General features: G+C 40.4%; 1 protein-coding gene across 1 annotated transcript in view; it reads left to right on the forward strand.

The window, feature by feature from the left end:
• PAX3 (paired box 3) overlaps positions 1–26,629 on the forward strand; it is a 96,225-nt gene that overhangs the window by 49,609 nt on the left and 19,987 nt on the right. The window contains exons 5-6 of the mRNA XM_006743561.3: positions 15,378–15,583; positions 26,126–26,291. Coding sequence (XP_006743624.1) covers positions 15,378–15,583; positions 26,126–26,291 — 372 coding nt within the window. The remainder of the gene's footprint in view (positions 1–15,377; positions 15,584–26,125; positions 26,292–26,629) is intronic.

Raw genomic sequence — 26,629 nt, forward strand, 5'->3', positions numbered from 1 at the left:
CCTGGTGGAACAGTCAGTGAGGGAGGAAAAGTCAAGATATGACCAATCCTTGGTCCATTTTCGTAAGCACATGGGATTCTGGGAAGTAGGTTTGTTCTGGTCCAATGAAAACTTTAAATTCCACTCAGTGAACCCTTAGCAGATTTTTGCGCACATGTTCAACTTCACATTAATTAATAACTTTCTACATTTTAAAGCTGACTTACTCAGAAATACATAAATAATCATTTCTTATAAAAATGGTTATTAGTGATCAATACTTGAATATACGTGTTATTTGAGTGAAGAAATTTGTTAATAATACTAAGAAATAGATGATAGAAATCATTTTTGTGCATTTTAAGAGGGAAGACTGGTGATTATCCTCTCAATACTTATTTGGCTAACACCTCGTTGGCTTGCTGGGACTTTGGGCAAGTCCCTTTAAACACTCTGTCAACTTTATTTTTAAGAAAAGGATAATAATGTCTAACTCACAGAGTTGTAATAAAAATATAATGAGGTAAGCAATGTTAAAAGTCAGGAACAAAAACAGCATCATGTGATGGTTAGATGTATATAGAATGGATGAGAGGCTAAACATTTATTTTTTCCCCTAGGCCCAATTTGCGTCCAGAGTGCTTCATCTCATTTCATGCATCTTTATTTTCTTAAAAAATATTTTATTTATTTGTTTATTTATTTATTTATTTCAAAGTAAGCTCTACACCCAACATGGGTCTTGAACTCACGACCAAGATCAAGAGTCAGATGCTCTACTGACTGAGCCAGCCAGGTGCTCCTCATTTGTCTTTAGATTCAGTGATTCTGGTAGGGGAACTCCAGTTACCATAGCTGATTGGAAAATAGAAGTCAATTCAGCCACAGATCCACAGAAAATTAGGAGTTGACAGTGTGATACAGAGGTAAGAAGCAGAATTTAAAATTCTTGAGTTTCAAGATTTAACTCTGTCACTAATAAGCCAGGTGTGGATAGAGGTATCATGTCATCCATTTGAAACTCAGTTTTGTTTTGTTTGGTTTTTAATCTGTAAAGCATGGTCTGATGGTGATTTAAAGCAATTTCTTGCTTTTCTTTTCTTTTCTTTTTTTTTTAAAGATTTTATTTATTTGAGAGAGAGAATGAGAGACAGAGAGCATGAGAGGGAGGAGGGTCAGAGGGAGAAGCAGACTCCCTGCCGAGCAGGGAGCCCGATGCGGGACTCGATCCCGGGACTCCAGGATCATGACCTGAGCTGAAGGCAGTCGCTTAACCAACTGAGCCACCCAGGCGCCCCAATTTCTTGCTTTTCAAGTTCTATGCCAAGCATCACATTTAACATAAAACATGATCACTAGCAAGTAGTGGGAAAAAAGATGTTAAACAGTGATGTAGTCCTAATTTTCCCCCTGCCATTTACATTATTATTTACCTGGGATGCTGTCTTGCTGTGCGTTGGCTGGTTTTCTTCTGTGGTTTTCTTCTCTAGCGACTGTCTCTGTGCACAGTCTTATGCTCAGATATTCACACGCTCTTCCTGCTCTGGCTTCTATCAAGAAGAAGAAAGCATTTTAGGGCCCCCCTCTTATTTACAGCCTGGTTAGGAATGGGGATGAGGACTGAGAGGAATGGCCGGTAAAGACAAGCACCTCTGATGCTTCAGGCCTTTGACAATCTTTAAGACTGGCTCATTTATAGTGAGATGTATGGGAACAGCTTCCGTGCTTGTTTGAATGAATTATATGCCTGCATCATGTGAATGCAATGTGAATACATGCCATTTATCGAGGTCCTCATATATAGAGATGGGCAAATGCTCATATTTCCACATTCAAATGTATCTACAGTTGTATATGAGCAAAATGGAAGGACTAGTGTTGTGTAATTTCAGAACTCAAGTTAAATTTTCACACATCAATAATACTATCAACCAAATTTGTTGTTATAACTAAAACAACAAAGATAAATTTATTTGAATACTTGCTGGAGGGAAGTTTCATTTACCTTTTTAATGTGTAGTTAATCAAGAAAGAGTTTTTAAAAACTTACATTTTGTTAATAATATACACAAAACAAAAGAATGGAAAAGAAACAAAGTAAAGAAGTTTGGTCAATCTATATCTAACTCTTACTTGCTCCATCTATCCAACCATCCATCCATCCATCCATCCAGTCATTTATTTAACTAATTTAAAATCAACAGTGATTGCTCTGGGATTATCATTGTTTGTTTGTTTGTTTTATTTTTAGGCACTGCCCAAATTTTATTTTATAATGTAATGTACGTTTATAATGTGAAAACAAAAATGGACAAAAAATAGGACATCTATTTTGTCCAAGAAACTCTTCTTAGGAATAAACTTATGGTTGGGTAGTGAAGAGTAGGACTTGAGTTTGAATTGAATTAAATATTGGCACTGTCCTGACGTATTGATGGGATGGTTCCCAGTTAAAACCACTGGCTGGCATGGGTGGGAAACATGAGTAGGACTATCTTTGGTCTGCCTCCAAGAAGGTCCATAATTTATTCAAAGCTGCCAAGGATAAGGACATGTTTTCAGACCCTCACTCTCCCACTCCTGTCCCTTAGAGGAGGCTTTCCCAACTCAAAAGGACTTGTCATCAGTCTTTTGGGAAAGGAGTGCCTGGGGTCAACCCACTGACTCTGAAATCACTTACTGCATTATGATGCGTCTTTGCTACGATGGAAAGTTGACCCTCTTCTCTTCTCTCCTCTCCATTACTCTCTCCTACCTAGCACTTCCTTATTCATTTCCTTTCAGTTCCGAAACATTATTCCTGAAAAGGCAAGGCAGGTGTCCAGTAATTCATATAGCAGCCGGCTACGGAAGAAATCCTTGGTATTTTTTTTTCTGAGGTGGGGTGCCCGACCTATTCGCATCGTCTGTGGACACTAATCAAAATGATCAGACAGTGAATTGCTCAAAACTGTATTTCATTTTGCTCTTTAGACACGTATCAATAGACATAAAAGAGGATGAGAATTTGCCTCCAAGCAAACAATATTCAAAGTTCTTTCCCATGGAAACCAAAATGAATGTTGGCATAAAGGAGAGGCCAACTATACTTAATTTCTTTTAGGCTAGTTGCCTGATTTTTGTTCAGTCAGCCTTCTTGTTTAGGCCCTGAGGTACTGGGAGCACAGGATTTATTTACTTTCATAGCTGTCTTAATCATTGATCCCACAGCAGAGGCACGTGTCCTGGGCCAGGAGGAATAGAGTGCCCTGGCCGACATTTTGGATTTTTAAGGGAATTAGATATGGAGCAAGAACTGAATATCCTTTTAAGTGGATACATACATATTGGCTGATTACGGGCAGGATCTTCAGAAGAGGAAGCAGATGACGCACTGGACGATGCTCTCATTTCACAAATTTGGGAATTCTTACAAAATTTCGGTGATCACTTTTCTCCTAGTCTTAAAATACAGAGAGGATTTTTCTCATGCTTTTCCTTTGTGCCTGGTGGGCTTGGACAGTATGAAGGTGAAGGTAGGCAGAGGGGGCTACATTTGCTGAGGATATATTGTGCATCAGGAACTGTTCTGTGATTTACAAACTATCACCTTTCCTTTAAGTCAGCCTTGGAAGCAGGTGTTTTAAACCACATTTTACTAATGAAAAACTGGTTCGGAGAGGTATAAGCAGCTCTCCCCAAATCAGAGAGGAAGTGGCCAAGTGGGTGTTTGAAGTAGATCGACCTGTCTCCAGAGCATATGTTCATTTGCCCAAACCTCTGGAATCACCTCTTCTGAGTTCAATCGTGACTATTGCTCACACTCAAAGAGAAGAAAACAAAATTTCAAAAAGCAGCTGTCCCCATCTAAGGGCGGTGATAAATCACTCATATCATCTACTTAGTCATCTCCACTGGTTTGCCAACTTCCCACACCTGAGCCTCATACCTTTGCAGGATGAAGGGGAGAAATCACTGTCTCTTCTTCATTATCCCTTTCCTCCCAGCCTCTGGCAAAGTCCTTCTTGCACCGTGGGTATTCCAGTTATTACCTCTCTACCTTCCAACAAGCTGTAATTGACCCAGATAAGATTTGGATTTTCAAAACAAGCTTCCTGTGCTGCCCCCTTTTTCCCCCCTTATGGAACCCCAGAGAAAACAAAAAGCAAAGAGACAATCTTGAAATGCCATATGGGAGGTGTCAGTGAAAGCATTTATGTATTAACTTGATCTCTATATTAAAGATCCCAGGGTCACAGAATCTATGGCTCTGTTATTTGGTAAAAAATGTATCTAGGTTTTACAGCCTGGAGAGGCCATTTAATCTTCCTGTTGCTGCAGGGCATGGCTGGATTATCTTCTATATATACCCCTACTTTGCCTCCGTGGAGAGAGCACTGCAGTGGGAGCTAGGTGATTTGAGTTTTACTTCCTGAGTTTAAGCGCCATCCATTATTCATATTTGCATCCTTGGTGCTGTGGACAGTATCAGCCACATCTGAGGCAGCCCGTAACTGTTTATGGAAGGATCTGTGATTTGGGGCAACTCTCTCTGCTCTCCCGGCTTCAGCTACAAAATGCAGGGACTGGCCCAGGGTTTCTGAAGATTCTGCAGCTCTGTAAATGCTTTGCCCTGGTACATCCAGTCTCTTAGTCATTTATCTCTTTATGGAGAACTTTATGGAGGTTTCTGGCACAAAAAGTGTAGTATTTAACTTTCTTCTTAAATCTACCTTTCTTCTCTTTTTCCAAAACATTTCCTTTCATGCTAATCTTGGCAAAATTTAGTTGTCGATAAAACTGTTTAGGTTTTGTGTGTCTTTGGTAGTCTTGTCTTAAGAAGGGTGGCAAAAGCATTCTTTTGTTTTCTCTCCCCTGAAAGGCTCTTTGTGCAACTTGTTACCTCTTTTCTGTATCCTGTTTTGGTTTGTTTTTTTTTTTAATTTTATTTTTTATTTTTTTGGTTTATTTGTTGACTTGAAAATGACTGGTGCACATAATAGCAAAAATATCCAATAGTGGGATGTTCTGCATGGAGCACTGGGTGTTATGTACAAACAATGAATCATGGAACACCACATCAAAAACTAATGATCTAATGTATGGTGATTAACATAACAATAAAAAATTTAAAAAAAAGAATACAGAATTAAAAAAAAAAGAAAAATATCCAATAGTGGGAAATAAAGATGAAGGCAGGGTGGGTCTTTGTCTTTGTTGACCGTGTCACGAGTCTAACTGTGTCTTATTTAAAGCTCTGTATATATAGCTAGGTTTTACGTTTCATAGCCAGAAATCTTTGTTAGTAACTGTGCATAACATAATTTTCATATCCACCAACCACCACTGAGAATACCACTCACCTTTCATGGTCATGTTTTCACAACTGATTTACAGGGTGGACTGTGACATCTGAGTCCTGGCACGGTAGACCAGAAAGAAAAAAAAAATGTGATGATATTGGCTCCAGTTTTTCTTCCAACCCACATCAACCTTACTCCTTAAATGGCAATGTTAATTAGATCTTATATTCGATAGATATGATCTGATATTTGGATAATCTCTCTGATTTCTCATGGATCAGGTAGGTTACATTGCTCCCTAGACCTCATTTTTTTCCTCATCTGTAAGATGGGGATGACAATACGCCTCCCAATAGGGTTTTGGGAAAAAATGAAAGAAAATGGACATAAAGGATGAAGGAAGCGGGGTGGGCTATATAGTAGGCTGTCAGTGACTCCGAATGGCAGCCTTTCTTCTATCACTATTGAGTTAATCTTGCCCAGAATGTTGAAGGAGCCATCACAAGAAGGGCTTTGAGAGATTCATGTTCTGTCTTTAGTTAACCAGTTTACACAGAAATGATTTCAGAGGTAAGTTGTTCTGCATGGCACGGGATAAACCACACTTGGACCAAAAAATGTGGTTTCAATTCAGATGTGGTAACAAAAACATGAGCTAAATCTCCTCATAAAGCAAGTCTTTTGCAACATGGTTTTTCTTTCCCTATTAAAGAGATCCTTTTCCAAAGGAGGAAGGTGAATATGTTTGGGGAAAATGCAGTGGCTACGCACAATTATTTCTTAAGCTGCTTATTTTTTGTTCTGATATCACTGGGGACATTAATGGTACTCAACCCAGAATGAGAGCATTTCTAATATTCTGCAGTTCTGAATAAATAAGGTGCAAATGGAAGAAAGGTACATAATTACCACATGGAACATGATCTTGTGGTCCATTTCTCAGGTTTGTTTGTTTGTTTTCCATTTGTGTCATCTTAGAAATGCATATTTCACTGTGAGAGATTAAAAATGCTTATTGTTCTTTCAGATTGTTCACAGTGTTCGGATTTTCCCCTAATTCCATTCTATTGAGTATCTATGAGTTGTCACATTTTTAGCAAGTAATAACTGTGTCTAGCTGTGCTGACAAAATGTCCCAACATAACTGTTAATAAGCATTGTCATTTTAAGCATGAAACAGTTTAGCTAATGATTTATCTCTTATAATGCAGCACTCGGGGCAGCTGTATGATTTGTCTCTTTAGCAAGTCAAGTAATTTCTTTAACAAAATGTTAAGCACAGATGGGCCATAAGCTGTCAGTTAACTATTATTGTGTCTGCATCTGCTTGCTTTCAATGCACTGTTTTATGTATTCAGCCAGTTACTTAGCTGCAGCCCCGTGAAAAGCTGAACCTACTCTGATTGGCAAATAAAATGTTCATTTGTCTCTTCTTCCTATTGTTTTGTTTTGGTAACACATGTCAGCAGCTCAATTACCCAGTTCATTAACAGCTCCCAAAGGACATGATGGCCAGCCCATGATAAGAGGGTAATTGTGGCACATATGGTCAATAATGGCCTCTCTCTTGGCAATTGTAAATAAAAGTCACTTGGCTCTTTTCCTTTCACAAGAACTACTGTTTTCCTGTTCCCCTTCAGTGTGCAAATGACCTTTCTTTGCTCTACGCAGTCCAGTCCCGGTGAATCAGAACCTAGCTCCCTGCTCTTAGGGTCATGGAGACAGAACATGGATGGATCTCTGGTTCTTAATTTTAATTATGACTGACTTTTCAGCTCTTGAGGGGGAAACTCTTATCACCGGAGACTATTCTTAGAAAGCTGTTAACTGATTAATTAGTTAACTAATCAGTTTTCCTAATTGAACAGCAACACATTTTCTTGGGGCTTTCCTCTGTTTTTCTCTTTGAAATGCTCTGGTGGTAGTTACCATGGAGTTTTTAAAAAAGCCATTAAAAAAATTGCCAAAAAAAAAAAAAAAATCATTCGCAGGGGTGGGGTAGGGAAGTGGGCCTTCATCTTTTCTTGGTGAGAGAGATTCATTCTGTAAAAGCAGTTCTTGTCTCACACACGCAGGTCTTAAAACAAAGGGTTCCAGAAGCCACGGAGTTCGTTTGGGTCAGCCTCGGGGTCTCTGAACGAGTCGTGATCCCTTACTTCCCCTGAAGCCTTTGCAAGGAGGTGCTGAAACGGCTTGGGGGGAGAGAAGGGGCACAAGCCCGTTTTTACGTAAATGTATTCTTACTAACAATCACCACTAGCAGGGCTGTTACAAAGGCGGCCTTTTCAGTGACCACTGGTCAGGGGATGGCTGTGGGGACAGAACTCCACCCGGAGTAAGGTTTCGCAGGGTGACCTCGAGAGAGATCCAGCACGCACCTGAAATTCAAAGTTATGGGACCTTAGGCTCCGGGCGGTCTTTGGGGCCGTGCGGCTCCACGCCCCGGAGGCAGCTTGGCCAGTTCGGCCGGCCCCGCTTGTCATGCCTTATCTTAAACAAACACCCGAGGGTCCACGTTGCGCATCTGCAATCACTCCCGGGCGCGCGCGCAGCACACGCGGGCTTCCGGCCGCCCCCGCCGCCGCCATATTCATACCCAATCTGTACTCTGCTCCCAGGGCAGCAGGCACTCGGGGAGTTGTTGAGTGTCAGGGTTTATTTGTGCTATTTTGATTAGCCCCAACCTGGCAGGAGCTTATTTTCCTTCTAATGACCCCGTGCTGTGAGAAGGCGGCTTCCGAGGGAAGGGCTTGGGTCAGAGGGGAGGGGAAGAGCCTTGCATTTCTCCAGCGCCCAAAATGGGGACTGGGGGCAGGAGCACGAGTGGGGAGACGGCTGGAGGCTCTTAATGAGATTTCGGGTTCTGAAAAGAACCTTTCTGCGAGAGAGCCCAGAATATTCTTGCCATGGATTGTCCTACTTCTTTTTTTTTTTGGTACTTGTTAAAAATTCTTGGCTGGCACATTTGGAGAAGTTGTAGAGGCAACGGAAACGAAAGACCCCGTCACCCCCAGATGGACCCCTGATGACCATCTCTCCTAGTTTGTCAACCCACAAAATAACAGCTCCTTAAATCCTAGCTCTGAGTTTAGGAATTCTGGGAAGTTCGCTTTAAGGCTTGATAGTGTGTTACGTCCCACACACTTTCTAGATCTACCTTTGGATTCTGTCCTAAGTCGTCCGTTTGTTTCTTTCAGAGGTGTATCTCTGTTCTTTTCGTGACATCTCTAAAGTTTAAACACACTTAAAAAAAATAATGTCGCCGATTACTTCTCAGCTTGTGAATTAATGTGGAAGAGAAGCTTCCAGGTGCTGAAGTCTCTCAACTGACTTGGATTAACCCCTACTGGGCATCCATTTCAACCTCCCCCCCACGCCTCCCTCCTCTGGAAAAAAAAAAAAAAAAAAACAACAACCTAACCTCCCCCTTCTCATCCACTCCCGGCTGTCTTTGTGTCTGTTGCTCCCTGCCAGGCAGGTGTCAGAGCCCTGAATGAGGGTAAATGCCCCGTTGATGGATTCCACAGATGGAGCGTGGAAATCGGTAGAATAGGCCTCAGCCACAGGCCATTTCTTGAGATCCAACAAAAGCCTCCAAATAAGTCAACAAAAATCCCAAAGATCACAAAGGGAAAATGTCATTTGTCATTTACTCTGGGCCTGTGAGGGAATATCAGTCTTGCTTCACTCCTCCTGGCTTTCACCCGAGTAAACACGAGAGAGGTCATTCACATCTCTCTTAGTGTAAAAGGGCCACTTCACATCAGAAAACAGTTAGCTGTCCTTACGTCCCCTTCACATTGGATGGTAAAACCAACACAGGAGACATTCTGCAATTAGTCAAGCAGGTGTACCAAACTTCGAGTTGACCCGTTAAAGATCTTGTGGAATATACCTGCCAGATACCCTGAAACCTTCAGATCCGGGAGGAAATGATCTCAGGGAGCTCTCAGGCACGATTCCTATTTTTATTTTATGATTATTTTTCGAATCGGCGGGACACAGCTTTAAGTACCAATGCTGACAGGTCTAGCTTGCAAAGATTAGTACAGACGGAAAGACCATCTGATTTGGTCTGGGCTATCTTCGAGTAAATGACCGATGACTAAGGATGTCAGCCTCAGAGCCCGCAGAGAGAGATTCCCGCCCCCCCCCCCACCTCCTCTGTGTCTGTAAATTGCATTGTATTATATCTGGGACAAACATAGAGTTTAAATGGTTGTCATGTTTTGATTCTTTAATTATTCAAATGAAAGGTCTTGCTGAGAAGAAAGACAGTGTGCCAAATTCATGCTTGTGAATTATTTTGTCTCTCCATTTTTTGCCTGTCTCCCATCTCTGAATTATATTGGTCTGGAAACCAATAATTATAGAATTCCACGTGACTAAATCCCTATAAAATTGAGGTAAGATCTCATGTATAATAGCGTTAACTAGGATGAAATATTTCTTCAGGCTACAGAAGAGGTCACAAGGGGTTAACGGACAAAGACATACTCTCTAATTCTGTAATTCCTTCTTTAATTAAACTTCATGGTTGGTCCACTGGTGGTAATACTTCAGCTTTCTCCTCCCAGTTTGATTTGTTTCTGAAGGAAGAATTTGTAATCCTGTGGGGTATGATTGTTGCCTATGCTGGATCTTTTTTTTTTAATTTTTATTTTTTAAACTGATGCTGTCCACTTCCCCAAGGTTCATCTTGGGAGTTAATGTGAAATCATTGGGATAACTAAAAATTTGTCTCCTAAGACCTAAAATTAGCTTGAGATAGAAAAAGAAGAAATGAACTTTCTTACAAAGCACAGAGCTGAAACACTGAGGTACCTGGGGAGAGACAATATTTTCCTGTGATCACTCTGGGGCATCTGCTGAATAACTTGTGAATATCCCAATGGATTTCAAGTTATTTATTCCTGCCCTTTGGTTTGAAAACAGTTTGATGTTACTTTACAACACTTGAGATCCTTTCACTAACATGTTTTTAATAGCAAAAAAGAAGGATTTAGTAAAGCTATAAAATGAGTGATCAGTTCAACTGCTTGTGATTACTAGTATGTTCTAGATGGACCCGGGGTCTTAGGACCAGGAGTTGCTGATGATTCTTAAGGGAGACTGCAAATGGTCACACTGACTGTTTTGTTTTCTTAAATAAATTCATTCAGTATCTTGGCAAACTGATTCATTTCTTAGAGCTTTGTCCTTATTTAACAGCTACACTTGAATATGCAAAGAATTCAATCAATGTTCATTGAATTGAATTAAATTCAATTAGAAAATTGTTTGATTTGATGTATAATATTAATCAAACTGTTGTGTTTTCATAAATTTCATTTGATTCTAGGACGTTTTTGAAAATCTGGGGCAAATGAGAGTAATAGTTGGCAATCAGCTAAATAATTTGCATTGGAATTCCTGTTTGGATTTGCTTCTGGTACTCCTCTTCAAAAGGACTCTGTGTTATGTGTGTGTGTGTGAGAGGGAGAGAGAGAGAGAGAGAGAAAGAAACTCAGCACCTATTTAGAACATACCTGGCTAGAAGAGAGAAAGTATGTCCCCTGAAGCCCCATAGACCTGGGTCAAATCCTAGCTTCCCTAGTCGTGTGATCTGAATAATGTCTCTGAGTCTCAGTTTCCTTTTTTTGTGCAATGGTGCATTTATTTCACAGGGTTTTTGTGTAGTTACTTTGGGAAGAGAGAGAAATCCTCATCTTGGTAAGGTTTGCTCCAGGTTCATTGGAGACATTGAGTTACATCAATGTCTAAGTCAGAGAATGGATGGTGAGGGGGTTTTGAAAATAGAGTCAAAACTTTCAAAATCTGATAAGAATATGGATTGGGATAAAGTCTGAGAATCATGCAATTTAAAGCAATATAATTTCCACTTAGAATGGCATGTATTATATGTTAATATGGATTTTAAAATTTTTTTAAATTTAAATTCAATTAATTAACACAATTTCATATGAGTGCTATTGTGGAATTTCAAATTGGGGAGCAATATCTCTATTTAGTGAATAATAAAGCAAACTTTGTGAAGGCATGTGTAGAATGTGACGGAGCAGCTTAAATGTAATTGAAAATCTCCCCTTCATATTAGGGATGGACAGTAGAAATAATCCAAAGAGATGATTTTACTGAAGAGATTATATTTAATCTAGTTGCTCTATCCTCACAATCTATGAACTCATTTAGATAATGGTCTGGCTGGTGGTGCTTGCATGTCCAAGTTAGAGCATTAGATATTCTGTGCAGAGACAAATATAATGAGCTATCTAAAAAAAAAAAAAAAAAGCCTTGTTTTTACTTCAGTGTAATATTAAGCAGGATGAGGTACGTTGTATCTAGGGTCTAAAGTTGAATATGTAAAATAAATGGACTTCAACAAAATGATTTTTTTTTGTGCTATTGCGATGGGATGTAAGTATCAGATTTGTTTTTGGTAAGAACGGAATGATTCAAATTCATGACATTATCATGTTCTCTGTAAATCTTGTTTCTATTGAATGACATAAAAAACAGTAGTATTTCCATCTTTAGAAATAGCTAGTATTTCCTAGCTGGTAGATTAATCTTGGGTTGCTGACTTAACGTATTTTAAAGATTTTATTTATTTATTTATTTGAAAGAGAGAGAGAGAAACAGCATGAGAGGGGATAGGGTCAGAGGGAGAAGCAGGCTCCCCGCTGAGCCGGGAGCCCGATGTGGGACTCGATCCCAGGACTCCGGGATCATGACCTGAGCCGAAGGCAGTCGCTTAACCAACTGAGCCACCCAGGCGCCCGACTTAACGTATTTTAAAGCCCACATCCTTTTGGGGTGTACAGATGGAGGAAAGTTAGAATTAACTTGTACAACTGTGGCTTCATATTGCCAAGAAGGATCAGTGGGTTCAGATAATTTTCCAGCAGAAAAATCAGGCAAGTTATTTCCTCAGTGTCTTTTGAATGTTTTATGGAGGTTTTTTGGAGGTTTTTCTAGTGATACAACCGTTGGATTGCTTTTGAATAAACAGTCTAGAAATACGAGTAGTGATTTGTTAGCTTGTTAATTTTGAGTGGTAAAGGCTGTCCTATTGAACTCCCAGACATTCTGAGGCTTTTTAATCATTAGCTGTTGGTGATTCTTCATCTTTTTTTTTTTAAATCACAATCCTCTGAAAAAATTGATAATTATTTCCCAGAAAAATTCAGGTATGCAAATGCTTGCAAAATCTTCCAAATCATTTTTTGAGGATTTACAGACTCCCAAATCTCATTTCAGTAGATGTTGGGAGACTCAGAAGGGCAGAATAGGGGCAGCAAAATCAGTGTTGTTTCAAAACTTAAATTCTACCAGGCATTTCCATTCTGTCAACATGTGTTTATTGAACACCTACTATGTTTCAAGGCATCCAGCAGTGAACAAGGCAGAAAAAGGCCTTGAGCTCACGAAGTTTATATTCCGGAGGATGTTGATTGTTAAGGTGAAACATGGTGGTCTTGACCCTCAGAATTAACTCTCGCTGGTACTTGTACATTTCAGGAGCCCCCTTTCTTCAGAAACTGGAGATGATTCTGATTAATTGACCTGACAGTGCATGGCACATCATATTTACTTGGGAGGATTTAATAACCTTAGAGACTCCCAGAGGAAACATGAAAATTTCCACATACTATTATCCTAATGGGATCATAGTAAGAGAAAGTGCAAGCAAAGGTTTAAGGTTCTCACAGGCAGAGGAAGCTTTTGGTCAGTCCTTAAATGCTGTTGGGTTTTTTACCTGAATTCACAGAAGACGGAAAAGTCAGGGCAACAGAAACTGGAAGCAGGGAAGGGAAACATTTTATGGCGATTTATTGTCTTAGGGGAACGAATAATCTGTTTCTTGAGAAGTATATTATTTATAATTTAAAAATATGTGTGTGGAACCATTGTTTTGATAAGTTACAGCAGGAAATATTTTATGTACTTGGGAATTTGGGGAGAGAAAATAATAATCTGGAATATTCTATAGAGGTGGTTCTCAAAGGGTCATTTAGGACCAGCAAAGTTGGTATCCACCACTCCCAAAAACAGAAACCGTGGGGGTGGGGGTGGGGCAGCAGTCTGTGTTTTAATAAGCTTTTCAGGTGGTTCTGATGCTCCCAAAGTTCAAGATCCACTGCTCTACAGTGATGCACAAATTATTGCTTTTTTAATTTGACTCACATTTATCAAACATAAACACGTGTAAGTTGTATTGGGAGCTTTTGAAGTTTATAATGCAATGCACATTTCTTGGCATGTTAATTCTCCTTTAAAATACTCCCATACCTAAAGCAAGTCTAGTTTTATTTTTTTAAGTATCCTAAAATAAGATTTATTTCAAATTAGGCCAATTTATATCAAATTAGACAACGTAATTGGAACACCAAGTGTAAGGGCTAACATATAGTAGATGCACTATACATTACAGTTCCCTTTTGCTTTTATCTGCAAGCACTTGTTTTTCTTTAATTTGTCATAGACATTATTAATTCGCTCTCTTAATTTTACAGTTCGAAGGTGAATAAATTGTAAGCGTATTAAATATTAAACAAACTTAAAATTCTATTTATGGGTTATTTTGGATGTACACCCCTCTGGGCAGCTCATAATATAATATTCTGAAGTCGAATGGAATTTTAGATTTCTGTAGGGCAGAGTTGAGTTTGAGTTTAAGATAAAAGAGAATGAGTGGTGTAGGAAATACTGCATTTTGACATTGCTTCTGGCACCACCTGGATTTCCCCAGGCCCTACAACCTGAGAGTGCAAAGGAGTTACCTTGACAATGAAATTAATAATCTACAATTTTCTGGATTTCCTTCTCCATTTGCTAACAGCACATTTCAGCCCCTTCCCCAGAGGATCCCCCAGTTATTTGGGGAGTTTTCAGAGTGTATTTGGATATGCTCAGGAGTGTGGCTGCCCTGGCTCCTGAGTTCTGCTCAGAGTGGGTGCCTGAGAGCCCTCTGATGGCCCTCTGCCACTGCCCCGATGCCCAGGGCCTCTGCGAGGGGCTGCTTTCCTGCCCAGAGCCCTGTGTCTGCTGTGCCCTCAAACCTCAGAACCTTCTATAGGTTGACAGGTGCTCAGTTACTGGAAGAACTCACGGGCGCCATATTTTATCATCAGTGCAAATTCCTATCTAATTTCCCAGTCCCTCCTTCTCTTTCGTAGATACTCACACACTCAATATGGAAGGTCTCCTTGCCTGATGCAGGCTAACACAGACAAATTCAAACTTTGCTGGGGAGGGGCCTGCAGGGGACTGGTTTCTGGGACACGTGGCCTATGCAGTCTTCCACCCATGGCCCCATGCTCAGAAGGGCCCTGTGTTTGGTTTTTATGCTCTGTTGTGGCCATCCCAAAATTTGTAGTAATTTTTGAACACAGGGACTTGCATTTTTATTTTGCACCGTGTTCCTCAAATTAGGCAGCGGTCCTGGGTAGCTGTTCACCATTCAGCAGAGACCCAGACTCTGAACTTCGGTTTAGAGATAGTTTACTAGACTATGCCTGCTTTTTCTTGAGTCTGTTCTTGAGGTTCACATTAACAATATCTAAACTCTCCTTAAACATTTCTCAATATCTGGTAATAAGATACTAAATTTAAATATGATTTCTATTATAGGAGTAGAGTCTATAAATTTGTAGGAATCCTATAACATTTTACTATTATTGACTTTTTAGATACTAAGTCAATTTTGGGATTAAAAAAAAAAATTCACATCTGTTAACGGATTTCCTCCTGTCAAAGGTGGTGAAAGTTTATTTGGAACCACATTAAATCTGATTCATTTGTCAAACACAAATGGAGGACCCATTCAGTGCTAAGCACAAGGGCCATAAAAATGGAATCATGCCTGTCCCTGTTTTCTAAGATCTCATAATGGACCTAGGGTGACAGATGCAGAGAACAATGATTTCTGCCTGGGGGGCTTGGAGACAAAGTAGGGGAAGAGATTAAATATCATTTAATAAATGCAATACTGCACAGAGGGACTTGGTGTCTGTGAAGACACTGGGAATGTACTTTAGGATTTGAATCATTAAATCCTGGCCAAACTTGTGTTTTGACTCCTGTTTTATCACTGTTTTTCTCCCATGCATTTAGCCTCAGCACCCCAATCCGATGAAGGCTCTGACATTGACTCTGAACCAGATTTGCCACTAAAGAGAAAACAGCGCAGGAGCCGAACCACTTTCACAGCAGAACAGCTTGAAGAACTGGAACGAGCTTTTGAGAGGACCCACTACCCTGATATTTATACCAGGGAGGAACTGGCACAGAGGGCGAAGCTCACCGAGGCCCGAGTCCAGGTACTGACTCTAAACATCCACGCCCTGATTAAATCCGGACCAGGAAACCAAACAGTGTCTTCTCATCTAAGGCAGATTTTATTTTATTTTATTATTTTTAAAGATTTTATTTATTTATTTGAGGGAGAGAGCACAAGCAGGGGGAGGAGCAGAGGGAGAGGGAGAAGCAGAGGGAGAGGGAGAAGCAGGCTTCCCGCTGAGCAGGGAGCCCCATGCGGGACTCGATCCCAGGACCCTGGGATCATGACCTGAGTCGAAGGCAGACGCTTAACCCACTGAGCCACCCAGGCGCCCCTAAGGCAGATTTTAAACCCAGAGAATAAATATGTTAGGAATGGTACCTCACTGTGAATTGTAGCCCTTTAGTGGCATAAAGTTCCCACCACGTTCTCTCTAGTGCCTTTTCTTTGTCTTTTGCCCTGTCCTGATGGCACTATCGTGATCTCTTTTTAATTTTTATTTATATTTGCCTGATCACTCCCATTGAATGTCTTTTGTTTTAGGTATGTCTATTGTATCCAGCAGTATTTTAGTTTGCTAACCAGTCAGACAATTTTTTTTTTTTCTCACTTAAGAGGTGGGTAAGTCGAATTAAATTTATCAATGTGATCAATATGTTTGGCTCCTTTTCTGTCATGTTGTTGGATATAAGTATTTTATGTGGATAGATTTCAAAATGATCTATTTGTTTTCTTTGCATTCTTAGGGTTTTTTTTGTTGTTATTTACGAAAATGTGTTTTCTTATTTTAGCCTTTGGCTATCATAATTAGGAGAATATGATTATATCAGATATAACACCCAGAAGTGTGTCAGTTCCTATTGTTCACTCCCCATTTCAGGAATCCTTCTTACATACCAGGCACTATATGGACTTCAGGGGTGGTACACAGATAATAGCAAACAAATTGTGAGTGGTCTCCTTGGACCAAGCACTGTTCTAAGTGCTTTACATGAATTAACCCATTTACTCATCATTAAAACTGTAGGTTGGTACTATTATTATCCCCAATTTATTTGTCAGACTATTGAAGTAACTACCCAAAGTCCTAAAACTAATCAATGATAGACGTAGCTGGATTCTATATACTTGCTCTTGATGGCCTTTCAATTATGAGGATGGGCAAAGGTGTATAAAGAAAAATTCCTTCTAAAGGTGTTGTAGTCCTGAAGCATTTCAAGTAACTATATTATTTTAGGAATAGTTTGAATTATCTTCCGAACTTTTAGAAGTAGTCTGAACTCTCTGGAAAGACTACTTTGGTATAATAGGTTTCTATTGATTGATAGAATAACGTTTTCCGTATTAATAAAGATAGTAAAACACTGTTTGAAGGCTTAAAAATGTATTAGGGTATCCTGAAACTCCTTAAGTTACCTTATCATCGTCAGAGTGAGGCTGGAGACTCAGCAGTGAACCAGTCAGTTGATATGGTCTCTAGATTGATCATTGCTTTCTCATATGCAGCTGATTACCTCTCTTATTCTAGGTTTTTACAGAAATAGCCTCTTCCAGGGTACAGAGCCTAGTCAGAGTGATTGTCTTATTCAACTTGACTTGCCATATATCATCATAGTGCTAAGAAAGTGAAGGAATGCTAAGATGGATTAAGACAAGTCTCCCAAGGAGCTACAGTCTAATATGGTTAATGAGGTAAACACAAATAATTAAAAAACAAACAGATATGATAAGTACCATAAGAGAGAAAGTGCAGTGGGAGTTGAGAAGAGGAAAGAATGAGATCTTGCTGGGTAACAAAAGAGGCTCACGAAGAAGGCAGATTTAGGATGAACTTTTGAAGCTAAATAGAAATTCTCTGGACAGGGAGGATGGGGAGAGTACATTAGTAAGAGAGACTAATGTGGGCAAAAGCACAGAGAGTTGGATGCACATGAGTTACATACCTGGTGATCTTTCATTTTTGCTCATGTCAAAGGAACAGGGAATAGTTCAGTTTGCTTGGAGGGTAGGAAGAGGTAGGGTGGCGGGGAGGAATATGGTTGGAAATCTAGGCTGAGGACATCCTGTGGAGGGCTTGGGTTTCAGGCTAGGGCTCTCACAGTTGATGTGATGGGCAGTGGGCATGAATGGGTCAGGGGCCATGGGAATGGAAAGGAAAGGACCGTGGCAAAAGGTATTTGGAGGTGGAAGCAGGAGATGGGTAGGAGGGTGAGTGAAGAGTCATAGATGCGTGGAGGCTTACAGTGCAGATGTTCTACAGCTGGAACTACTATCTATCTGTTACATTGGGTACAGTGTTCCTCTCCAGAAATGACTACCGCTAACTACAAATCATGATAATTTACATACATACATTGTATGATATAATACTATAGGTAGTGTATGTATCATGATATTATCTATAACAATGTTACAAATATTGTGTATATCAAATCTAATTGCTTTTATTACAGTTCTGTGATTACCTGGTTTAAATCTGGAGTCAGACCTGTTCACATCTCCATTCTTCCAGCAAACCTTTATGGAGTGCCCACTGCATTCGAGGATTTGACCCCTATATTTCCTGTCTGGCCAACCTCACATCCCGAGTCAGTCCTTTAGACAGATAGAAGATCAGCTCTGCACTCAGAGTCACAAACATTGATTTTAAAGAAATCAAACAAAGAGTGTGATGGAAAACTGGAAGTGTTCCGTGTTGTCATCTGTCATTCCTGCCTTTGCCAAAAACAAGGATGGAGGGCAGCCTAAATCTCAAACCCATGCAGCTTGTGCAGTGCCCAGCATTCACATCTGGCCCAATGAATGTCAGAGGAGAATAAGAAAGGCCCGTTAACTTGCAGAGGACATGGGATCAAACCAATAAAGCGTGGTTCATATTTTTCTATACAGTGACCTCCTCTCCAAAGCAGGGCCCTCATTAACCTAACAGCTGTCCTAATGTGGCTTTAACCCGGTGACTCTTTACATTCCTTATGGCTTCATTAGTTCCCTTGAGACACATCATGTCTTGCACCATAGCTATGATCTACGGCCTAACAAATTCCCTACAACACCCAGCATATGGATCTTTTACTTAACACAGCAGGAAAAAGAAGGGAGTAGTTAATCACTGATTAAAATGCCAGAACAAAATCCTTTAGTTTTTAGAAGGATCTGGGAAAGCGGTAGCAACGTCAGCTCCCTTTGAGTGATAGCCAGAAAGTGTGAGTTAGTTAAATTTGTGGCACCTGGGAAAGCCAAACACCCAATGAAAAAAACCCCTCAAACAAGTCTACATGCTTTTTTGTTTTTTTCCCCCGAGTAAAATATTTCTAAAGTCTTCTGGATAGAGATGACACTAAAGCTATAAAAACTTAGGCCTTTGTCAGTATTTAATAAAAATTTGTTTAGCCCGTAGCTCTGTTGTGTTTCTCACAGCCAAATCTGAGGACACAATCTGAGAATTATTGTACACCAAAGACTAATTTGCCTAATTCACCTCCTGGGTATTATTATGCAAATAATGGCAAGCATCAACGTTTAGTGGGGAAGAACGCAAATATTTATGATGTGCAAAAGTTTTATTAAATATTCCATCTAAGAACTTCACCAAACAGGGAATTAGCACTCTTTTACCACCAGGATAATGGAAGACAGCAAAGGAAGCTATTTGAGGAAACAGCATTTAAGTAGGAATCAGAAGATGTGGGTTTTGGTCTCAGCTTGCCTACTCTGTTCTGCTGAGGAAGTCACTTAATTCAATGCTGTAATCCTGCTGGCTTCAGATTTTTTTTTTCTTTTAATTTTAAAATATGGGGTAGGTTAGATCAGATGATCTCAGTCTAGGTCCACAGATGACCAGGATAATCATGGATGGACTTCAAGAAATCTGGGAGACTTGAGATTTGTACACACAATTTTGTGCCTTTGCCTCTACCTGTGTGTGTGTGTGTGTGTGTGTACACAGACATTAACTAGGGGGGTATCCCTGCCTTTGTAATATTCTCAAATACCTCTGCTCCCTCTCCTATCCCCCAATTAAAAATAAGTAGGTACAGGACTTATCATCAGTAATTGGAGATTCTCATAGAAGCCCAATAGGGATTGATTGATTGATTGATTTTAATTCCAGTACAGCTAACATGCAATGATATATTAATTTCAGGTGTATAATAGAGTGATTCAAAAATTCTATATATTGTTCAGTGCTCATCACAATAAGTGTACTCAGTCCCCGTCACCTATTTCACCCATCCCTGCACCCACCTCCCCTCTGGTAACCATTAGTTTGTTCTCTGTAGTTAAGAGTCTGTTTTTTGGTTTGTCTCTTTTTTTCTTTGTTTTGTTTCTCAAATTCCACATATGAGTGAAATCATATGGAATTTGTGTTTCTCTGACTGACTTATTTCACTTAGCATTACATTCTCTGGATCCCTCCATGTTGTTGTAAATGGCAAGATTCCATTTTTCTTTTATGGCTGAGTAATATTCCTTTGTATATATATGCCCCACCTTTATCCATCTATGGATGGACACTTGGGCTGCTTCCATAATTTTGCTATGGCAAATAATGTTGCAATAAACATAAGGGTGCATGTATCTTTTCAAATTAGTGTTTTCATATTCTTTGGATAATAGCCAGTAGTGGAATTACTAGGTCGTATGGTAGTTCTATTTTTAATTTTTTGAGGAATCTCCATACTGTTTTCTTTCTTTTTTTTTAATAACTTTTTTTTTAAAAGATTTTATTTATTTGACAGAGAGAGACACAGTGAGAGAGGGACCGCAAGCAGGGGGAGTGGGAGAGGGAGAAGCAGGCTTCCCACTGAGCAGGGAGCCCGATGCGGGGCTCAATCCCAGGACCCTGGGACCATGACCTGAGCCGAAGGCAGGCACTTAATGACTGAGCCACCCAGGCGCACCCTTTCTTTTTTTTTTTTTTTTTTTAAGATTTTATTTATTTGACAGAGAGAGAGACAGCAATAGAGGGAACACAAGCAGGGGGGTTGGGAGAGGGAGAAGCAGGCTTCCCGCTGAACAGGGAGCCCAGTGCGGGGCTCGATCCCAGGACTCTGGGATCATGACCCGAGCCAAAGGCAGACGCCCAACCGACTGAGCCACCCAGGCACCCCTCCATACTGTTTTCCACAGTGGCTGCACCAGTTTGCATTCCACCAACAGTGCACGAGGGTTCCTTTTTCTCCACATCCTCACCAATACTTGTTTCTTGTGTTTTTGATCGAGTGGGGATTTAAAGTCATCCAACAGATCTGTATAGTTCAGAAGGTAAGATAGGTATGGAATATTTGGCCCTGAAATTCCCTAATGATGCAAAAATATGATCATCCTGAAATTCTCTATGGGGGTTTGCTGTTGGGATGAATGAAGATGCAGTTGAGTATGTCTCTCTGTGTGTCCATGATCCTCTGATATTCCTGGGAGCATGGCACTTCTCCTCATCAACCTTATGCATTCTCTCCCCAACCTGCTCTTTGTACAGTGGTCAGAGCTGGAGAGCAGCTATGACAGAAGGGCTGGGAGAGTGCGATGTGGAAAGAGAGGGGGTATAGAGTGAATGAGAAGGTCCAGGGATGAACAGCTGGTCCTGAATTTACCTACTTGGAAAGTACTATATTTGGCATTGGGCATCATCACATTAGACATCACTGAATCTAGTGTCTAATCAAGCATTTTATTTTTTTAGAAGATTTATTTATTTATTTTAGAGAGAGAGAGAGGGAGTGAATGCGAGAGAGAGCATGAGCAGGGAGAGGGGCAGAGGGAGAGAGAAAGCAGACTCCCCACTGAGTGGGGAGCGCGACGTAGGGCTCCATCCCATGACCCTGAGATCATGACCTGAGCCTAGATCAAGAGCTTGTTGCTCAACTGACTGAGCCACCCAGGTGCCACTAATCAAGCATTTTAAATCTTGTTGTGAATTCTCTTTCTGAGCATTAAGTATTTCATTCTCCCCCCATTTTTCAAATTGCATTTGAAACAACCCATCTGGAATAATGTGGGTTAGATTGCCTTTGGGGACCACACCAAAAATGTGAACCAGTAATTTCTTGATGGGCAAAATTAGGCTTCTGGGATAATTAGCAGTAATCCATGAAACTTGGAAGCAAATTTGACCTAAGTCTCCATTCAAGCCGAACTGGCTTTCAATTATTTGAGGTGTTATTTGGGTACTTTCCTGTTTGCTCATGGGCACAAAAGGCTTTGGCTGTAGACCACAGAGCTAGGAAAACAAAGCAAGGCTTTAATTCTTGGGTGGCTAAGACAGAGATGGCAACGTGACATTCATACTCAATAGCTAACGTTATTGAACACTTAATATCTCTTAGGTATTCTTCCAAGGGCTTTGATTGTATTGTCTCATTTAATTGTCACAACAGTCTTGTGAAGTAGTTTTTTATTCCTCCCATTTAGTAGTTGAGAAAGCAGAGGCCCATAGGTAGTAAGCAAATAGTTCAAGGTCACAGAGTTAGCAAAGTGGGAGACCTGGGAGTCAACTTTTTCCTGGTCTGCATTTCACCCATGTGAACAAAAAGTATTACAATACCATTTAAAGTACAAAGTTTTTGGGGCACCAGAGTGGCTCATTTGGTTAAATGTCCAATTCTTGGTTTCAGCGCAGGTTGTGATCTCAGGGTCGTGAGATTGAGGCCCATGTCCGGCTCCGTGCTCAGCGGGGAGTCTGCTTGAGATTCTCTCTCCCTTTTCCTCTGCCCCTCCCCCCATTCATGCATTCTCTCTCTCTCTCAAATAAACAAATAAATCCTTAAAAAAAATGAAGTACGAAGTTTTCCCCAACTTATATTGTTGAGAGTCTGAACAAATTTGTTACTTATTTGATCCACGAAGCTAAAAAATTATGAAAACCTTGTTCTTTTTTTTTGTGGGTCATTATCTTTTTTCCCTAGTTGTCATGATGTTATGAGGATCTTTCAATTGAAATTTTGTTTTGAAAATTCACTGGATATTATATTACTTCAGACATGGGTCTGAAGATTGTTTCCAAAAGGCATGAATATAGCTTTGTGGAAGGGCTCTGTAGAGAGATAAACAAGTAGGGAAAGATCCAGGGGCAGATGATAAGACACCGGGTTGTAGTTCATCAGCTGAAGTAAAAACTTGCTTTGTGGGAGGGTTTTGATGTCATGTGATATTATACAGGCAAATGATCAGCATTTAACTGTAGCCTCCTGCCCTACTTCCTTCCCATGTTAGCTGTGGTGTGGAAGGCCAGCTCATAGTGGGGAGAGTGAGATTACATTGAATTATAGGTCATAGAATTACATTTAACAGGTGATAGCCAACTTTGTAAAACTTGTTCTTTCTGTCCTCCTGGCTGAGACATTGGCAGAACACTCATACTCTCCTTTAGAACATCAGAGTCCAGTTTGTTTCTGTCGCCATTGCTACTCTTTTCAAAACAAAGAGACGTTTCTGGTAATTGTAACAACTGAGTCATAAATGCCTTCCTTTAGATGAACGTCTTCAGTGTTATACACTCAGGCAGTTCATTTAGTAGATTATTCATTGATTGTTAGGAATTAGTGAAACAATATTGAAAGAGTTATCTAAGACCTCTGAGTACTAAAGCGAATGCCTTTCAGTTAAAGATGGGGTCATAGCAGTATCCCAGGATCATTGTGCCTGGTCAGTTTGGATCTTTAAAAATGAAGATTATTTCAAGGGCACCTTTTTCCTTTTAAAATAATAGATAAATCTTTTATGAGTTTCAAATTATAAAGAAGGCAAGGACCGCTTTCTGATTTGCAACTTCAGTATATGTATGTATGTATGTATGTATGTATCTATCTTTAATGCTACTTTTGGCAGACACAGCTGGTTTTAGGAGATGCAGAAGGCTGATAAGGGCAAGATGATAAAAAGTCTGGTTAAATGACCAGCGACAGGAAGGATAGTCCTCAGTCCTCAGTAGTCCCTGGTTCTCTCAGGAATAAATAGCCCTCTGGATTTATTTAGCCTAAATTTAAACATCATTTGAATTCCTTCCACTGGCAGACTCTCGAACCTCCTGTTGAAGGTTTGTTTTTTAGTAAAGATTTGCTTCCCAATTATTTCTCTTCAACTTTTATTGTAAGAATAAGAGATATTGTATTGTAAATACGAGAACTTTCTAGTACAACTGCTGGTGGGTTTACTCAGTGTCTTCAGTTTTTGGATCGTTTTGGAAAAATGAAAAGAAAATCCCCAAAACCTTACATCCCTAGTCTTTTGGATATTTGAAGCTATCTGTAGAAAGTTATGATGTTTCTTCTGATTTATTACTTGAGCAAAGACATGTTTGATGTAAAAAAAATTGGGTTATGGAGGAGATAGAAGGATCTTGGATCCACAGCAGGTTGAGATGGATGGAGTGATCAGGCAGAGCCACCCACTGGGTACATCAAACCTGGTTTACTTATCTAAAGGTTACAGGAGGAAGTTGGCCCAGAGAGATTGGCAGCGTGCTCTTTTTAGCGATGGAAGTGCGAGCTCTGGGTTCTTCCTGAAGGATCTCACTGGTGGAATAGAGGCTAGTAAGTCTGAATGAGTGAAATCACATGAGAACCTTGGGAAATTCAGTGCTCTTCCCAGCCTAAAGTGGGAGATGCCCTGCACATAGTTTGGTTGAGACCTGTGTCAGGAACTGCTTCACCTGAGCCAGGTGTGACTTACTAGTCTCCAGGTTTTTAATGTAAAATATGACCACGGTGTGTGGTACAGCACAGCACACTCAGGCAAGGAAATGGCCCCAGTTTCTTACCCTCTGCCTCTTCAGCCTAAAACAGCTCGTTCCAGACACTTGGGCGCGTCCTGGTAACAGACGCTCAGACTTGCAGGGAGCAAACACAGTTGACGCAGACCTGAAATGGAGGGCTGGCTTGTTCATGGTTCTATTATCCCAGGTGGCAATTTATTAAGTTAAGTAAAACTCTAATTCAATTATGGATCAACATGGGAAAATATTGACTTACCTTCTTTTCCTGTTGGAAACTTAAGGAGTATTAAATGTTAGTATTTTGAGGAAGTTCAAAAAGCTTTCTTTACCGGGATCATGCGGTGTGCTTGGAGAAGGCCAGACTCCTTTTCAGACAAGTGCTTGGGTGAAGGGCAAAAGTTTAGGGAGATGCCTTGGCAAAGTGTTTGTTAAACTGGGTTTTCTTGCTCCAAAAGGGAGAAGTTCCTGCCTCCACTCTTTTAAAAGTTTCCACGACTTCAGAAAAATTAGTTAAGTTGTTGTTCATTTTGTTCTACAAGGACATCAAGCCTTACCTTTTCTTAGACACGTTGGTCTCCTGCATTATCACCTCCATCTGGAGTGACCTTTTGTTGAAATCTTGTCCATACTCTAAAATGAGTTCAAACTCTCTCTCCACTCAGAACTTTCCCTGATTCTCTGCATTTCCAAATACGGAGCACTTACCTCTCATGAGCATTATTTCGGTTTCCTTGAGGGCTCTGTGAATTCCAGAGGATAAGCCTGAAAGTTATTGGAGTGCAGGGATCCTGTCTTATCCTCCCATTTCATTCATCCCTTTTCCCCTCTGACTGCAAGCACGATGCTTTATCCATATGGAGTTTTCAGTGAACTTTCCATATAGGAATTAGAATATCTTTAATTGGGTAGAAATACTCTATAATTTTGGGAGAAAGGTCACAAATGCACTCTGTCAAATCCTTCAAAGTTCCACATTTAAGCGGCAGATGTAAAAACTGGGCAAGATGATGGGGCCCATTAAAAGCCTTATATCACAATTCCTTAACGTTTTAGATGTCCAGTTACATTTCTTACTCCCATTATCACCATTTCTCCCCAGCTACCTGCCAAAATACACGGGCTCTGAATCCTCTGAAGGCATTTTATTATATTATACCATTTTTTTCTGAATGTACCTGGTCATCATAGTGCTCGGCACAGACTATTATTGGTGTTTAAAGCTGTTGTTGAAAGAAATAATAAACTATTTAAGAGATCTTCTTAGATAAAATGCTTTCATTTCTTGAAATACCTCTTTGGCATTTATTCCCATTAAGATCAGAGCAATGTCTCAACTTTGAAAGGGATGGTAAAATGGCTCCATTTCTCCTCCTGGTCAATTTACATGACGATATAGAAGCTATGCCCGTAACGACCATAGAAATGCAAAGACAGCCTGATACAAATATTAAATACAAAGTTAGTGGGATAGGCAAGACCCAATTAGGACATATGTCATGTACGGGTCAAGGAGGCCTATGCACCCTCCCTACAGTGCTGTGATAGATGAAGGCAGGGGTTAGGTGTTGGTGATGGTGACCTTGGGGTGTTCCTGTGGTTCCCACTCCTGCTCAGCCATCCCTGCCCATGGTCATCCCAGAGTTCGTGGGGGCTCTGCGGGACCATGGAAGGTCCAGGAAGCCCCTTTCCTGACCCCTGACATTGAACTCTCCTTCCTCCCTTGACAATACAACACAGAAGGTGGAGTTCCCTTGCATCTATTTGCCCTGTCAGTAAGGGGGCCTTTAATCTGTTTTAGCATGAAAAATTCATTAAGAATGTACTATTATTTCATCAGTGAAATCCTCAAATTTTAAATTAAATCCATAGGTTTGGTTTAGCAACCGCCGTGCGAGATGGAGGAAGCAAGCTGGGGCCAATCAACTCATGGCTTTCAACCATCTCATTCCGGGGGGGTTCCCTCCCCCCGCCATGCCGACCCTGCCAACATACCAGCTGTCGGAGACATCTTACCAGCCCACAGCTATTCCTCAAGGTACGGAGGGAGTCGAGGGGTTAAAATATAACTCCCCGTTGCTTTCTCTGCCGCTGGGAAATCTTCCTCGATGCTGACATTGTTGCTGCTGCTTGGGGGTTAATGACCTTCTATCAGGTCGTCCCGAAGGTTTACCTGCCCCATTTCAGAAACCTAGTTCGGTGACATAGTTGGATCTCTCTAGATGATGAGCTGTGTTACAATACTGGCTCAGTATTTTAAAACAAAACAAAATGATGAAACCAAACCCAACACCTTTCCTAAATAAATATGCCATTTGCTTTTTCTTGGTTAAAATTTTACTTCTACCTTTGCACTGCTGTCGGCAGTTAACTGAA

Source organism: Leptonychotes weddellii, chromosome 3 (genome assembly GCF_054177405.1).
Source record: "Leptonychotes weddellii isolate Sample4059 chromosome 3, ASM5417740v2, whole genome shotgun sequence".
NCBI lineage: Eukaryota > Metazoa > Chordata > Mammalia > Carnivora > Phocidae > Leptonychotes > Leptonychotes weddellii.